At 45.9% G+C, this 17,669-nt stretch overlaps 1 protein-coding gene across 1 annotated transcript; it reads right to left on the bottom strand.

Annotated features, from left to right (window-relative positions):
• Positions 1–185: 185 nt before the first annotated feature.
• On the bottom strand, positions 186–13,109 carry aadacl4 (arylacetamide deacetylase-like 4). The gene is made up of 4 exons (XM_052039616.1): positions 12,854–13,109; positions 8,221–8,446; positions 7,087–7,150; positions 186–1,035 (listed from the first exon to the last, which is right to left on the bottom strand). The coding sequence occupies exons 1-4, from the start codon at positions 13,028–13,030 to the stop codon at positions 252–254; spliced, it is 1,251 nt and encodes a 416-aa protein (XP_051895576.1). The 5' UTR covers positions 13,031–13,109; the 3' UTR covers positions 186–251.
• Positions 13,110–17,669: the final 4,560 nt, after the last annotated feature.

Raw genomic sequence — 17,669 nt, 5'->3', positions numbered from 1 at the left:
TAGCCTCTGACAAAGGAAGCTGAGTAACTACCTCATTGAGTGTATGGTCCCACAGACTGCAACACTATGACTAAATGCACAATCTTTATGTTTCTGGCAAAGGCAATTTTTCCATTGAGGTTATGACAAGCCAACTAGCACAGTACAGAGGTTGAGTCTGAATACTTTGTGACAGAAAGAATACATTAATTTTACACCATATATTGACATAGGAAGTAGAAAGATTGAGAATACACTGTAATGAAGATACATTATATGTCCTTAAGGAAGGTGACAATGTTATCAACAGCTCGTTTTCCAGATGGGAATGTCAGGTAGCCATTATCAAAGAAGCTGACTATCCCATGGAAACCATCTGGAACATGGTACCAGGAGACTGGAACACCATTGTCTTCCAGCCTCTTTTTGAATAGCAGTCCATCATCTCGAAGCACATCAAACTCACACGTCAGAATGTATGCCGGTGGCAAACTCTTGATGGCATTGTCACTGGCAAGAAGAGGGGAGAAGGTCGGCTCCAAGCTGAGTTTAATAAGGTCAAAGACATCTTCATCATGTGTTAGGAGGGGTCTGGAGCTGTGCCCTCCAGCCTTAAACTCGCTGGGGATCAGATCTGCGTTTATCCAACTTCTGTATTTAGTTTTGAGCTGCACAGGCAGATGCTCACCTGCCATCACTTCCTCTGCCACTGACAAGTCCCCGTTCAGGTACTGTAGGTAGAAGAAGACCATACGTGTTCGGAACAGGAGCGGAACAAATTGGTTTTGATGGTAGGAGGGGAGGTTGAAATCAACCATTTGGAGGGCAGGGTAGATCATGACCTGGGCTCTAAGAGGTGGCAGCCCTGGGCTCTCCTCCATGCCAGTAATTCTCAGGCAAACGGCTGCAGTTAGGTTGCCCCCAGCACTGTCCCCACTCACAACGATCCTGGTGTTGTCCACTCCGTAATCTGCCGCGCTCTTCATGAAGTGCAGGGTGGCTTTTAGACAGTCTTCAAACTGGGTGGGGTACCTGTGCTCAGGTGCAAGACGGTACCTGGGATAAACCAGCAGGAAAGCATTAAATCATTGGCATTCGCAAAACCCATTGAGGGCCCATAGGTCAAGAGACCACTGAGACTGAGAGAGACAAAGGCTCCACGGCTTGAGAGGATAGATGAAGTTAGACTCCTTATCTGCTCTGCCTGTAGCCCCAGATCACAGTCTTGCACCAGAGAAATCACCTGAGGCCATAAGGGACAGAGGTTTTCAAGGGGAAGGGAACAGCACCTTGCAGAGTGAGAGAGGTGTTGATGCAGGCAGTAAAGGCAGGCTTAAAATGCAGGTGTGAGGTGGTTTTCTGGTGGTGGGAGAACTTAAAACAGACAGATGATGTGTGAGGAGTAACAGCTCATAAAACATCCATATTATACTATGGTTCAGTGTGTTGGGGGTGGAGTGAGTGTACCGCAAATCTCTGCTGATAACTGTTGTTCGTCATCTTTGTGAATCCAGAAAAATAGCGCCGGAGAAATTAATGGGACTGAACGCCAATAAAATCCCCAGGACTTGACGACATGTTCTCAAGTTTTTTGAAAGAGGTGTTTGCGGACATGACGTGTACCTTACTGGACTTCTTCAAAGGACTGTCCAAACCCTCACAAAGGGTCAGGATTAATTTCAATCCCTTTGTGAAACTGATTACCAGCATCAGTTAACAATTTCATTATATTTCTGTAACGAGAGACTGCTGGGATGATAGATGGCCTTCACTTTCCTTTGTGCAGAAGTTCCTCCCTTTCCACATTAACTGCAGAACTCTATTCTGCAATACACCCCCCTTATGTTGTATTCTCTCCATTGGACCTTTGCAGATTCCCCATTGCTTTCTCAATATCCTATGTGCTAACCTTTTTGGCTCAGTTACTATGTCTACACTCACTATTTCTCAACTGCTCCCACCATGAAATCAATGCTTTTGTCCTGCTGCCTTAATAAGAGAAGTATATTTCCATGTAACTCTTGTTCAAGAGTGAGCATTTCCACATAGTCTATTTCCACATAACTCTTGCTTCTTGTTAGCAACACCAACCTTGCTGCAGGTTCTTATGTAAACATTTTGCCGATTATGATGTTCCATCACTGTTCCGACAGTGGTAGGAATGGGAAGTGTAGGTTCAGTGTTTGTAAGTTCTGTGGGCCAGTTCCTTGTAGGGACAAGGATGTATCATTCAACAATTCAGGTAGGGAGTGGTGGGCAGAAACAGAAGCACTGGGGCGATTGTTAGGACAACAGGGAGGTCTTTAAATTTGGAGAAGGTGCCAAGAGATTATAAGGATCAACTGAGATGGAAAATTATGGTGGGCTGAAGGGCCTGTTTTGTGCTGTATGGTTCTAAAATTGAGCCATTGGCACCTTTGTAGTGATGTGCTGGATCACATAAATGGACTGGCATCTCCACGTGGAGGCGATGAGTCAGTGAAATGGGGTTGTGAATGGGTTGTTTGTGAAAGCAGACATTTTGTAGGGTGATGTTGAGGGCATGTGGACAGCTGGCAGACTCACCAGGAGGGAAGTGGGGTGGTTCACATGGTGGGGATGAAATGAGAGAGATGGTAGAGTGCACCATCCTTTCATCTCTACTACCCCACCCACCTACCTTCCCCCTCTCACCTGGACTCACCTGTCACCTGAACTCACCTATCATCTGCCTGCGTGTGCTCCTCTTCCTCCCCCCACTTTCTTATTCTGGCTTCTGCCCTCTTCCTTTCTAGTCCTGATGAGGGGTCTCAGCCCGAAACATCGACTGTTTCTTTCCCTCCATGGATGCTACCTGACCTGCTGAGTTCCTCCAGCGCTATGTGTGTATTGCTCCAGATTCCAGCATCTGCAGAGTTTCTTGTATCTCTATTTTTTATTGACAGCCACAGTTCCATTAAATTTCCTGCTGTTTCCTGTTTTCTCTCTTCCTGCTTTCTTAAACACTGGTGTTACATTTGCTACCTATTCTGGAATCAGTGGAATGTTGGAAGATGACCATCAGTGCATCCACCATGCCCTCAGTCATTCTCTTTCAAAACCTTGGGAAACAGGCATCAGGTCCTGGGCATTTTAATGGCTTTTTAAAAATTTCTCCAGCACTCTCAACTAATACTCATTTCTTTCAACTCATTCACTCTAGACCTGTCTCTCCCCATTATTTTCAGGAGGATTTCCGTGACTTTCTCCATGAAAACATTTATTTAATTTCTCTACCAGTTCCTTATTTCCCAACATAAATTCTCCTGTCTCATTCTGTGAGGGACCCACATTAACCTTTGCTAACCTTTTCATTTCTCATCTATGTTTCTCGTTAGCTTATCCCAAAGTTATACTTGACTTTTACTTATCAGGGCCTTCATGCTCCTCTGCTGAATTATGAAATGTTCCCAATCCTGAGATTTTCTGGTTTTTGGCATCATTGTAAACCTTCACCTTTGATCCAATGTTCCATTAACTTCCCTTGTTAGCCATATATATTGATATATCCTGATATTATATCTATATAATATTAATCTTCAATCTCTATGTGGATATTATTTTTGCCTTCTTTATAGCTGTTCCCCTTTCCTTTCCTGTCATTATGTTACCCCGAATAAGTACTGCTTATCTATCTCCTCTTTTCCATCTCTATCTTCTGTAAGTACATCAGAATGGTTAATTCCCTATCCCGATTTTTGAGTAGCCATGTATCAGTATGCGCTGTTGAGTCTCTGCATGATTGCTTTGCTCCCCTGTTTTGTTATGAGCACTGTGTGCTTTGCCATACAAACAGTTTACCTCATTTTTAAAAGGGTTTCTTCTCACATTATGATTAACCATCTTCTTATGCTTCTCTTCTATTTGCTCCCTTGCCATCAAGGTCCTCTTGTACTTTATTCTTTCCTTTGCTCTACTTTATTTTGCTCATGTATAGGCTGGTTATGTTTTTTTACAGTAGATTGAAGCTTTTGTACCCTTCCCATTAGGCTAGTACTCCCATCCTGGTTTTTGTTGGAACAGCTCCTCAAGTTCAAGTTTATTGTTGTCATAGGCACAGGGTATAAATGCCATGAAAAGGAGCTTTTCTGTGGCAGCAGCACAGTACATTACAACACAGTTCATGACTAGTCCCTGTCCTTGGTGCAGAACTGGTGCTGGTGTCCCAGGGAAAGGAACCCCCTCTTTCTTTAATTATCCTGTCTGTGCGCTTCCATGCCAACTTGCACAGGGCTCAGGCAATGACCCAGAGATTATCACATTTGAGGTCCTATATCTTAATTTAGAGTCAAACTCCTAACATTCTGTCAGTAGAATCTCCTCCCCATTTCTCTTTATGTCATTTGGTCCAATGTGGAACAACTGGATTTACTCCACCCCTTTCCAAGTTCCTCTCCAGCTGCCATGAGATAGTCTTTACCCTGGCACCAGGTAGGGCACACACCCTTCGGGATTCCCGTTCGTAGCTGCCGAGGACTCTACACACTCCCTTAATTATAGAATCCCCAGCAGACCAGAATATACAAATGAAAGGACGTAGGAAGAGAGGAAAGACAGACAAAAATGCCAAGCCCCACTACAAACAGAAAGAAAGAGCAAGACTTTCACTATCCTGTTCTCCGCTGTCTTCTCCACCCTGTAGTCCTTCTCATTATCCCCAAAGGTAGCGAGTACATCACTCTTTGAGATGATTGTCATTGTAGAGCGATAACCATTGGTGCTTTTGTGGTGTAATGGGTGACAGTGAACCATCACTAATACACTTCAAGCCAAAGGAATAACATTACTGGTAGTCATCTCCTTCAGCTTCCTCCTGAGAGAAGGTTTGTCCAGTATCGGCAACCAAAAACTGGATCTAATGTGTGAATGGGCAGGGTGTGTGTGTTAGCTAAAGTGCTGCTACCACAGGACAGGTGTAGGGATGCAAGGAAAAGACTGTGACAGCTGACAAGTTCAATCTGTATATGGAAAAATATACTCCGTAACAGAGATAAGGGATGGTTCTTATAGAACATAGAAGGCTACAGCACAGTACAGGCCCTGCAGCCCGCAATGTTGCGCTGACATTTTATCCTGCTCTGAGATCTAACTCTTCCCTCCCACATAGCTCCCCATTTCTCTATCATTCATGTGTCTATCTAAGACCCTCTTAAATGTCCCTAATGTATCTGCCCCCACAACTTCTGCAGGCAGTGCACAGTTCTTTTCACAGTCTTGACAAGTCTGATCTTGAAAAGAATAGTCAGTGCAATAAGTATTGAGACAGAGGTTCTGCCCGAAGCAGGGAGCGCAGCCAGGGACCTGGAGTGGAGCCTCTGGGTTTCATGGGCCTCGAGGGACATGGGCAAATCCCTGTAATATCCAAACAGGACATGGCAATGCGTGTGATAAATCAAAATGTGGCAACCCAGATCAAACTTCACATCCTACCCTGTGTAGTCTCAATAATTTAATGGGAATATCTTTGAGATAAACTCCCTCAGCACAAAGGCCACGCAGTGGCTTTCGAACCTTGAACTTAAGTTATAAATGTTAGTGCAGCCATATGCAGGAAGATTAACAGGTAATCAAGAGAAACCAACTGTACACATCAGTAAAGTGACATATCCAGGCCATTAGGGACTCACCAGCATCGATTCATCACTGGATTCCTGCTGTAAACGAGTACATTCTGCAGGAAGCCCAGTATAGAAGGGGTAGTAGACATGTTAAAGATGAACAATACATATTGCGTGTGAGAGGGATCCTTACAGGTTAGGCCTAATCTCTTAATCCGTGGGTTACATGCTGGCTGGAGACTAATGCCTCAACTTCCGCTCAACCTTGATTCATCGGCACTTGGGCCAATGCTTAGCAAGTAATACCTGTGAGGTTGAAAAACACTATGATGCTGGAGGAACTCAGCAGGCCAGGCAGCATCCGTGGAGAAAAGCAGGTGGTCAATGTTTCGAGTTGAGACCCTTCATCAGGACTGGAAATGAAGAGGGCAGAAGCCACAATAAGAAGGTTGGGGGAAGGGGAGAAGCACACACAGGTGAAGAGCTGGCTAGAGGTCTGGACTAACAAGAGATGAGAGTTAAAATCTCTCATGACATCAGGTTAAATTTTTATGTGCACTAGGGCCAGACTGCAGTCTGCAGTCCTTTGTTTCTCTAATACCTGTGTGGTGTTGTGTTGTAAAATGCCATTTTAACATCAATATGTCTTAACTCTGTATGGATAAATAAACCCAACCACTCTAAACTGTTAAAGACATCAGATGAATTATTGACAGAACGTAAAATAATACAGATTTCACCAGACTTGTCACAACAGTGATTAAACACCACAATTAGCAAAATGCTTACATCACAAGATAAGTGTTGCTAAGAACAGAAGAAATGCAATATGTTGAAACAAGAGTAATGTTGAAAGCCACAGAACAGAGACTTGCTTTAATAGGTAAATAAGATAGCGGGGGAGCAATAGGATAGTAGTGAGCACATTACACAGCAACGGAGGCAAAAATGTGAGCAGACAGAATGATGGGAGTGCAATGGGGAATCTGCAAATGTCCAACAGACAGAATACTACACAAAGGGCACATGTTGCTGAACAGAGTTCTGCAGTCAATGTGGAAAGGGAGGAATTGCTGTAGAAGGGAAAATGAAGGTCAATCCCAGCAGTCTTGTTACAGAAATATAAAGGAATTGTTAACTGATGCTGGCAATTGGTTCCACAAAGGGAATGAAATTAAAACTCTATCTGTGTGAAATGCAGTAAGCCATGCATAGTGCAGGTAAATGGAAATGACAACCCAAAGTTATAGGAGAGATTTGAGATATCTAGATTATTTTTGATGGAACTTCCTGACAGGACACACACACACATAAAAACACATCCATAGACATACACACATACACATACAGACACATAGACATGCATGCACACACACAAACATATATACACATGTGCACACACATGGTGGCTAAGCCAGAGCCCACTGCTTCTTTTGAAGAAACAGTGAAACAGTGATGAGGTCAACATTAAGAGTTTGCCTATTCTATGAAGTGAAGTCTTTCCCTGTGTAAGCAGGCTGGTAATACTCACTCCACAGACACCACAACTGAGCCCGTTTCCCTGGCAATATACCGGCACAAGTGGTCATACTCATCTGAGGAAGAAAGTACAAGTTGGTTACCAGATTAGTTCTGGGGAATGGGGCCACCATCAGCATCAAGTTCTCCCAGGATAGATACAGTAAGGCTTAGGGTCACAATTATCTCTACACTGTCCCATCTCAAGACAAAGAGGTGGAAGGTCCCCAAAAACTCCCCCCCCCCCCCACCCCACCTTCATTGTTGTCAAGCAGCTCTGGAGAATGTGACAGGGTTGGATCCCAAGGGAAGATTGTACAAAATTCAGCTGCAAAGTCAAATTGCCAGGACTCTAAAATTCCTTTGGGGGCTTTATGTATAAACATTTTATGATTTCCCTAAAGCCCAGGCGGCTTTGCATAGCTTCACAGCCAATGAATTGTTTTCTAACTGTGTGCACACTACAACAATGACCACAATGTGTTCTAGCTTTGGTTGAAAGGTAAAGATTTTCAGGGGAGAGCTCCCCTGCTGTTCTTTGAAATAAAGCAGTGGGATCTTTTACATCCACTGTGAAGGTCTGACAGAACCTTAGGTTCTTGTCCCAATGGAAAGATGTCACCTCTGACTCCCACAGGACCACTCTGTGGTGTCAGCCTGCATTTTGTGCTTTTGAGAGGAGTCAGAGACTAAAATGCTGTTGACACCTTTAACAAAAGTTTATCTGCAATCCCTTCCCGAGGAGGAATCAGCTCTGAGTTGAACTTTGACCCCTCATTTCCAGACTCATCAGCGATAAGTAGACAATTAAACAGGCTGATGGAATGTGGCTGGTAACCTTGGGAATGGGCGCGGGAATGAGGAGGGAGAGAACTGTGGCGAGATTTTTCTCAAGAAGAGAGGCACGGAGACATCTCTCCAATCGGTTAACCGTGTCCCGAGGAAATAGCCCTGCACTGGCTGGGAGACAGTGAAATCAACCTTGGCAAAAATTGTGAATCATAGAATATAAGAAATTTACAGACAGAAGGCCATTCAGCCCATCATGTCCATGCCAACTGAGTCTGATCTCACTCTTAACTCATGTGGGTTATGGCACACCATTCATTATCAGTGAGTTTCGAGGGAGACCACCTCCAGCACTTACTTATACTGCCAAACACCCATCCACCTCCGTGAAAGAACAGGACCCCTCGACTCTTTCCCGCAGCCGCTGACGATGGTTGATAAACCCTCACGGGGACACCGTCAAATCGCACGTCCTGGGTAACCAGCCCAGCCTCTTCCTTGTGCCTTGTCATGAGTGCCTTCCTGCGCAGGTATCGGATAGCAGTGATCTGAGGTCCGAAGCCCAGGTTCTGTATGATGTTTCCCTGGGGTTTTGAGGTGTGTGGATGGGAGGGAAGGGGGAGATTTAAAAAAGGGTTAAATCAACAACTTGCATTTATATAGCAGCCTTAATGCAACAAAATGCCCATGGGTAATTCACAGGGGTGGAATCAGGCACAAGAAGAAGAAACTGGAGCAGATGGAGGAGACAGGTCTGAAGGAAGAGGGAGTGGTCGAGAGTCAAAGTTTTGGAAAGAAGGAGCAAAGGTCAGAATACGAGCAAAAGAGTCATGTTGTAGTTGTATAAAATTTTGGTTAAGCCATGCTTGGAAGATTTTGCACAGTTCCGGTCACCCCATTACAGGAAGGGGCACACTTGTAAGAGGTTCACCAGGATGCTGCCTGGATTAGAGAGTATTAGCTATAAGGAGAGATTGGACAATCTTGGATTGTTTTCTCTGGAGCTTCAGAGGCTGAGGGATGGCCTGATAGAAGTATGTAAAATTGTGAGAGGCATAGACAGGGTAGATAGCCAGAGACTTTTCCCAGCATAGAGATGTCATAAACTAGAGGACATAGCTTTAAGGTGAAAGGGGGAAAGCTTAAAGGAGATCTGTGGGGTAAGTTTTTCCACAGAGAGTGGTAGGTGCCAGGGATGTGCTGGCAGGGGTGGTGGTGGAAGCAGATATGATGGTGGCATTTAAGAGGCATTTAGACAGGCACGTGAACACGCAGGGAATGGCGGGATATGGGTCATGTGCAGGCAGGTCGGTTTACTTTAATTTGGCATCACGGTTGGCACAGACGTTGTGGGCCGAAGGGCCTGTTCCTGTGCTGTACTGAGTTCCCTGTGAGTTGTCTAGCTGGGGAACCACCAGAGGTAGTGGGGAGCAAGGCTCTGGAAGGATGTACACTCAGTCGAGGAATAAAACAACCCATCTGAAAAGAGGTATGGACAAAGTAAAATATCATTGACAATTCTTCCCATTTCCCTGTGATGGTGCCTGTACACCTGAACCTAAATCCCAGCAGGTTCAAGGGGCAGGGGGCCCAGGACTGGAGGAGGGGACTGTTCCCCACTTGGTAGCACTGCCCCGGCACCACCTGAAATCCCCCCGGAGAAGGGGGAGGAAGGGGGAGGGGTGGAAGTGGACTGAGAATAAAACAACCACAGGATTAATGGGCAAGTACTTCCAGTTGCAAAACAAGCAAAAATACAGATATCTCAAAGTCAGAGACACAAGAAATTCTGCAGATGCTGGGTGTATCTGGAGCAGATGTATCTGTATCTTTCCCCCCACGCCCCCCAATCTTCCCATCTTCCCATGGCTCCCTTCCCCTGCCTTGATGACCTGCCCATCTCCTCCCCTCCCCCATCCTTTATTCCATGGTCCACTGCCCTCTCCTACTGGATTCCTCCTTCTTCAGCCCTCGGCCTCTTCTACCCATCACCTCTCAGCTTATTACATCTTCTCCCCCTCCCCCACCCACTACCTTCCCCCTCACACCTGAACTCACCTATCCCCTGAACTCACCTATCCCCTGCCTGCGTGTGCTCCTCCCCCTCCCCCCCCCCCCGCCCCCCCCCCCCCCCCAGGCACCTTCTTATTCTGGCTTCTGCCCTCTTCCCTTCCAGTCCCAATGAAGGGTCTCAGCCCGAAATTTCGACTGTTTATTTCCCTCCATGGATGCTGCCCGACCTGCTGAGTTCCTCCAGCACTTTTTGTGTATTGCTACAGACATCTCAAAGCTGGAAAGATGTGCACTTGCCTCACTATCCCTGCATCCAGGGGCGTACAATGAATGTTCTTTGTCGCAGGGAACTCGAATTTGTTCTCTGGGGCTTGCGAGTTACGTTCCCCTCCCCAGACTCCCTCAATAAACTGTTCCAGTGACTGATCACCCTCTCAGTAAAGTCTCCTTATATCCTGAGTGAATCTGTCTGACTACCTTTGCACTCACGTACAGTTGCTCTGCTCTCACAAGAAGAAACTAAAGCCTCTGGACAACGCTCTCCATCTCTAATTTGTCCGTTCAATTAGCCCAGTCTTGTCCATCTCTCTCCAGTGGACCCATTTCTGTGTCTAACGTCCTGTGATCGATCTCCCAGGGAATTCTCTCTGTGCCCCTTTCAGTACAGCTCTGCCTGTTACATCAGTTCCAGATCCACCCCAGACCCTACTGAGGATTTGATCAATGCTCCATATAATCACAAAACTACCCTCTCTTTCCCGGGATTGTTATGTGAAATAAGGTTAGGGGTGGGGCATTGGAAGGACGGCAGCTATAACTTGGTTTTCCTTGAGATTCTGGTTCACGCACCCCATTGTTCAATATCACTGAGTAATAGTCAAGAGTGATATCAACAGATGTTTGGACATCTGTGGGCAGGCACGGTAGTGTAGCAATTAGCATAAAACTATTACAGCACCAGCGACCCCGGTTCAATTCTGGTCGCTGCCTGTAAGGAGTTTGTACGTTCTCACTGTGACTGCTGGGTTTCCTCCAGGTGCTCCGGTTTCCTCCCACATTCCAAAGGCGTACGGGTTAGGAAGTTGTGGGCATGCTATGTTGGCGCCGGAAGTGTGGCGACACTTGCAGGCTGCCCCCAGAACACTCTACGCAAAAGATGCATTTCACTGTGTGTATCGATGTACAATAAAGATATCCTATCTTATCTTATCAAAGGACTCGGGGACATAGAGACCAGAAACAGGGTCGCCTTTGACAACCAGTGATGAGGCAGGCTTGAGGGAGTTTACACCTCCTCCTACCTCTGTTTCTGATGCAGCACGGACTGGGCTCGACATATTTGACCATAGTTCTGTTGACTTGTCTTATCTCAGCCGTACAAAGCATTGCCACTAGCTGATGTCCTTGAATGAACTTGAAACAGTTTATTGTGAAATCTCGTTCTGATTAAAGAGAGGCACATTGGCACATTGGAGAGCCCAGCTGAATCAGGGAGGCTGGGGAACAATTAGTTAATTAATTAACTGAGTAACTGATGGTAAAGGTGAACCACAAATTGTGTTAAAGGGAACAGCCACTTCTGCTCACCCTGTAGTTCCAAGCTTACCTGAGCTGCAATTGAACCACAGACTGAGCAAACCTCAGTTGTTGAACTATAACAGCTGTGTCTCTGGGGAAATGAGAGAGACCCGTAGAAGAAAATAGTGAGGCTCGGTTCCTGCTCCAACCCCCTCTGGAATCTGCACGGGTGAGAAACAAAGGGCCACTCAGCAATAATGGGCTCCCTGGTTATATAGCTCGCCAACACTTGGCAGCTGAAATCCACCCGCTGGGGTGAGGTGATGGGAAACTTTGAGCTAGCAGAAACCTTGAGGTGTATGGCTCGGAGAGGTGGGAATGGGGATGGAGCTTGTGCAGGGCAAGTCTCCAGACTACGCGGGTGAAGGGCAATTTGAATGGACATCCAATCACCCAGTTCCTACCCAGAGCCTTTCCTCTGCAGTCGACATCTAAATCTGCACGTGATTAATAATGGGATACGATATGCTGGAAATGCAATGGTACGACAACAATGCACTCTGTTACTGACATACAGCGCATACAGTCTCAGTGCAAGAGGTGCACTGTGAATTCCGCAGGACAAACTGGTCGATTTGATGCTTCTCTGTCATATGCAGATTACATCTTTCCCTGAATCTGCCAGCTATTTCCAGGAGCAACAAACAAAATGCTGATGAAGGGTCTCGACCTGAAATGTCAACTGTCCATTTCCCTCCACAGATGCTGCCCGACCCACTGAGTTCCCCCAGCAATTTGTTTGCTGCTCCAGGTTCCAACGACTGCAGTCTCCTGTGTCTCCTATCTCTGTTATTTTTAGGAGTTTGCTGGGTTTGTGCATTAACCCCACCCCCCCATAGAAAGTTAAGTCCAATTACTAAGAGCAAACTTTTTTAACATGAGTTAACTATTTGTACAGTTCCAATCAGAATTTAAATTTTCATTCGCTTCTGGTCAGACCGTGATGCTGGAGATTTAAAATGATAAGTATAAAATATTTACTGCTCTAATTGATGTTCCCTTCACAGTTGTACTTCTGTTTATATCTCAGTCCTTGAGGTGGAGTTGGGGAGCAGACTCTGGATCCTATTGGTTCAGAGGGGAATGCTCAGTAGATCGCACTGTTCACTGAGAAAGCAGACTGGGCCATTTCCAGCTTGTACCTCCAGCAGGGGTGGGGAGGGAACAGGGACAACAGTGCAAGTCATGAGAAGCCCCACTGCAGCAAGACTGGACCATGACAGAGGCTCCACACTGGGTTGGGCAGACAGCACGCTCCCTTTTTCCTCAGTGTAGTTTCCCTTTAAGAGTTCACTGTGGTTGAAGTGCGCCCTCTTCCATCAACAGAAATCAATGATTCATTGTGCTGTGTTAGACTCTTGAGTCACTGACTACTTGCTAAAGTTCACAGTGCTCCTTACCAGAGTGGCGATGGCAACCTGAAGCCCGTAGATGAGTCTGAGTTTGCCTGGGTCCTGGATACCTGGAGGCAGAACTGAATCAGTGAAGACAGTGTAAATTACCCCAGAAACCAGCAGCACAAACAAGCCAACCACGAGAGCCAGGCTCATCGTCAATGTCCAAAGTATCAGATCCATGATAAACTTCCTGGAAGCAAAGCTTCGGTCAGGCTTAGGAGCTTCGAGACAGAGCAGTGCCTTGTCCAGCACTCCCTCTCTGCACTGCTCAATGCCCTTGGTGCTGCTGGCTTTTGGTGAAGGGGAGTGATCTCAGAAACAGGAAGTGGTGTGTGTGAGTGCCACTCCGTGTCAGTGGAAACAGATGTGTAGGTTGGTAGTCCGTGCACATCGACCAGATGTGTCTGGCTTGTGTACAAATGATATTTGTGGCCTGGAACAGATGTACTTTGTGTGTGTGTGTTTGTGTGAGTGTGTGAGTGTGTGTAATTGTGTGACTGTGTGTGTTTGAGTGTGCGTGTTTGTGTGTGTGTGTGTAATTGTGTGAGTAAGTGTGTTTGTGCAAGTGTGTGTGTTTGTGTGTGTGTGTCTGTGTGTGTTCATGTGTGTGTTCGTGTGTGTGTTCGTGTGTGTGTGTGTTTGTGCCTGTGTGTATTTGCATGTGTTTGTGTGCATGTGTAATGTAATGCTGCAAATTTCCAGTCACAGGGCCAGATTGACAATCAATATATCCTCCAGAGACCACTCACATGCAATGTGTTTGATTTTATCAGATACTAATATTTTTAGTCAGTTTTTGAAGGGACAAAAACAGGAATTTACTAACAGCCCAGTTTCTGTTCAGATTGGTGTTGAGCAGGAGCTGGTCAAGGACGTTTCCTTATTTAAAATGCATGGAATTATTACCCCTGGTTTTAAGTGTTTGCTTGACACCATTTTTAATTTGAGCAATTCCACAATCTCAATAAAACTTAATTGTTAAATCACAACAAATTTTCCAACCCCAAAGTTTCTGCATTTGTTTGTTTCTTTATCCCCTTGGCTCCGATGACAAAAAACTTAATTGCCTCAAAACTGAGCTCCCGAAACACTGATAAATTTTATTTGCAGCAAACATCCTCCATCTCACACCCCTCCTCTACACTACCCCCACCACTGCCAAAATCTCATGACCAACATTTTACAGGTCATCTGCTCTCAATTTACCTGTGGAGGGGAAGGGGAGGCGCAGTGTTGCGGCAGGTGGTACTGCTGCCTGACCACTCCAGTGACCTGGTTCAATCCTGACCTCCGGTGCTGTCTGTGTGATCATGTGGGTCCCTCTGAGTGCCCCAGTTTCCCTCACATTCCAATGTTGTGCTGGTTGGTAGGTTAATTGCCCTTTAGCAACTGCCCCTAGTGTGTAGATGAACAGTAAAATCTGGGGGGAGTTCATGGATGTGGTGAGGGGAGTGGGGGTGATACACGACAGGAGAAAATACTGGGGGATTGGGATTGCAGTTTGAGCCGGGATTGGCTCAATGGGCCAAAATGGTCTCCTGTTTTGTGAGGCAATATGGAACATGGAGTTCTGAACCACCAGACATACACAGGGCTGCTACTGGTGTGCAGCAAAGCAGAAGTCCAACACCTGGCCAGAGTATTTTGCACACAGTAGTGAGGAACTTGGTAGCCTGTGCACCTGGACTGGGTGTACATGGCTTGTACACAAATGTCATTTGTGGTCCAGAACAGGTGTACTTTGTGTGTGTGTGTTTATGCGTCTGCATGTGAAACTGATGGATCTCCTCTTCATAAAAGTACACAGGGAATTTCCCTGGCCCCTTCCTTGGATAGACCGCACATCTGGAATTTGGTGGCAGGGAAGGGTTGTGAGCAATTCAGTGTGAGATGAAGGACGATCTGTGCAGCCAAGAAAAATTCTGGAAATTCAGGCATTTCTGTAGCTTATTTTGGGAACTCTTAAAGGTGATGTTTTTTACTTTTAGTGTCAGAGATTCTGGTGGCTAAAAAAAAAGATTAACTTTGTTAAAGCTAAACTCTATCCTCTCCCACAACTCCCTCTGCTTATTCCATGGAAGTCCACAGAAAGTGTCCTTCCTGTTTGAGGAGTTCCATGAGGGAATGGCGACCATCCAGTCTGAATGGGACTAGCTCAGGAAGGCACCTTGGTCGGCATGGACGAGTTGGGCCAAAGGGCCTGTTTCTGTGCTGTATGACTCTCTGAAGTGTTATCTGAGCAGTAGGAAGCAAGGCTGACCCAACCCCTTTATCATCTTCCCTGTTTCCAAAGTCATCAGTCAGGCAAACTCATTGGAACAAACAGGCTATGCTCCACAGACAACTTGAGAAGCAACTGCAACCCAGAGGGCCCAAGCCCCAGTGGGCGACCAATGCATGACTGTTGACATGGTTGAATGTCGGCCAACCTATGAAACAGTCCAGCCAGCCACTCGGACCAAGGGCATTTGGGGATGGCCAATAATATGGCGGCCTTCGTAACAACCCGATGAACTGCTGGATTTAAAGGACCGAGCCCGCGTTAATTGTATAAGTCACGGCCCTAGTGTTATCTTCTACTTCTGCTTAAGCAGCCCCTCATGGTGGAGGGTGACATGTTCCCAGTCCGCTCCTGAGGCAGTGGAACAATTCTTCTTGTGAGAGGTGGTCGCCAGCTTCATACATATGCACACGCATGCACGTGCAAACACACCACACATGCACACCCACACACACACACACACACATCCACACACACAAACATCCACACACACACCCCCAACATACCCCACACTACCCCCCCCACACACACACACACATCTTTTCCTCAGTCTGCTTCCTTCTACTCTCCTCCACATCCTGATCTCCTCCCTTCTTGAATTCCCACCTTCCTCAATCTCCCCTTTCTATCAATGCCTCCCTGCAGAACATCAGGAGATTGACTGCAAGGTTGTTGTATTGTGAGCTGTACTGATTTCAACCACAAGGTGGAGGTATAGGACCATTCCAAGAATTTGGCCACATCGGGAGCCATAAACTAGACTCAAAAGTGTGGACGAGAACATTGGCATGGCCCTGCTGGGCCGAAAGACCTGCTCTTTGCTGTAAATTTTCCAAATCATGAAGCTCATCAGAACACAAGAAAACAGGAGCAGGAGTATTCCCCTATTCCTCAATCTGTCAAATATTTATCTACCTCCACTTTAAGTACTTCGAATGATGCAGCTTCCACCACCCGCTGGGGTAGACAATTCCATACTTTCACCACCCTTTGCGAGAAGACATTTCTAGATACCTCATTTAGTCTAGTGTGGTCATTGCTCGACATTTATATTGATGATTTGGATGAGAATGTACAAGGCATGGTGCGTAAGTAAGCTGATGATACTGAAATAGGTGGTATCGTAGATGGTGAAGACACTTATCAAAAATTACAGGGGATCTTGATCAGCTCGGTAAGTGGGCCAAGGAATGGAAAATGGTGATTAACTCAGAAAAGTGCGAGGTGTTGCGTTTTGGGAAGTCAAACCAGGGTAGGAATTATACAGTGAATTGTAGGGCCCTGGGGACTGTTGTGGAACAGAGGGACTAAGGAGTCCAAGTACGTAGTTCGCAGAAAGTGACATCACAGGTAGACAGGGTGGTGAAGAAGGCATTTGGGACGCTGGCCTTCATATGTCAGGGCACTGAGTACAGGAGTTGGGATGTTAAATTGCAGTTGGTACAAGTCATTGGTGATGCCACACTCAGAGTATTGGGTGCAGTTTTAGTCACCCTGTTATGGGAAAGAAGTCATTAAGCTGGAAAGAGGGCAAAAAAAGATTTCTGAGATGTTGCCAGGACTCGAGGGCCTGAGTTATAGGGAGAGCTTGGGCAGGCTATGTTGTTCCTTTGACGTAGGAGACTTATAGAGGTGTATAAAATCATGAAGCACATACTGTAGATAGAGTGAATGCACACAGTCTTTTTCCCAGGGAAATGGAATCAATAACTAGAGTGCATAGGTTTAAGGTGAGATGGGAAAGATTTTAAAGGGATCCGAGGGGCAACTTCTTCACACAGAGGTTGGTGGGTATATGGAACGAGCTGCCAGAAGAAGTGGATGAGGCAGATAAATTTACAACATGTAAAAGACATTTGGACAGGTGTATGGATAGGAAAATTTTAGAGGGATATGGGCCAAACATGGGCAACTGGGGCTAGCTCAGAAGGGTATGTTCATTGCAGGGATGAATTGGGCCGAAGGGCCTGTTTCTGTGCTGTATTACTCAATGACTTGGTTTTAAATGACCAGCCTCTTACCTCGTAGTTGTGTCTCTTTGTTCAAGATTCTCCCACTGGTGAAAACATCCCAACATCTGCCCTGTCAAAGCCCTTTTAGGTCTTAAATGTTTGAATAAGGTCATCCCTCATTCTCCTAAACTCTAAACCCAAACTATTTAGTCTCTCTTTGTGGGTCAACTCCCTAATCCCAGGAATTACCCTGGTGAATCTCCTTAATTCTGCCTCCAATGTTACTGTATCTTTTTTTTAGGTAAGGGGACCAAAACTGTATTCTGTATTCCATGTGAGGCATCACCAACACCGCGTACAATTGCAACAAAACCTCCCAATTTTTAAACTCCAACTCCTTTGCAACAAAGGCCAAAATACCGTTTGCCCTGTTGTTGGACCTGCCTGCTGGCATTGTGTGATTCATGCACTGGGACACCAAGATCCATCTGTGCTTCGCTTACCTGCAGTCTCTTTCCATTTAGATAATGATCTGCCTTTTGATTTCTCTTAACAGAAGTTCATAACCTTACACTCGCCCACATTA

The sequence above is a fragment of the Pristis pectinata genome, chromosome 26, assembly GCF_009764475.1.
Source record: "Pristis pectinata isolate sPriPec2 chromosome 26, sPriPec2.1.pri, whole genome shotgun sequence".
NCBI lineage: Eukaryota > Metazoa > Chordata > Chondrichthyes > Rhinopristiformes > Pristidae > Pristis > Pristis pectinata.
The sequence above is the reverse complement of the archived record's forward strand: the minus strand, read 5'-3'. Positions and strand labels throughout refer to the sequence as shown.

Excerpts from the sequence above, each read along its gene's own strand:
- aadacl4 (XM_052039616.1), bottom strand. The coding sequence starts at position 13,030 with ATGGATCTGATACTTTGGACATTGACGATGAGCCTGGCTCTCGTGGTT. Across the intron at positions 7,151-8,220 it reads ATGGGTGTTTGGCAGTATAA|ATGAGTATGACCACTTGTGC; the intron begins GTAAGTGCTGGA and ends TTTCTTCCTCAG. Across the intron at positions 1,036-7,086 it reads TCAGTTGTGGTGTCTGTGGA|GTACCGTCTTGCACCTGAGC; the intron begins GTGAGTATTACC and ends GGTTTATCCCAG.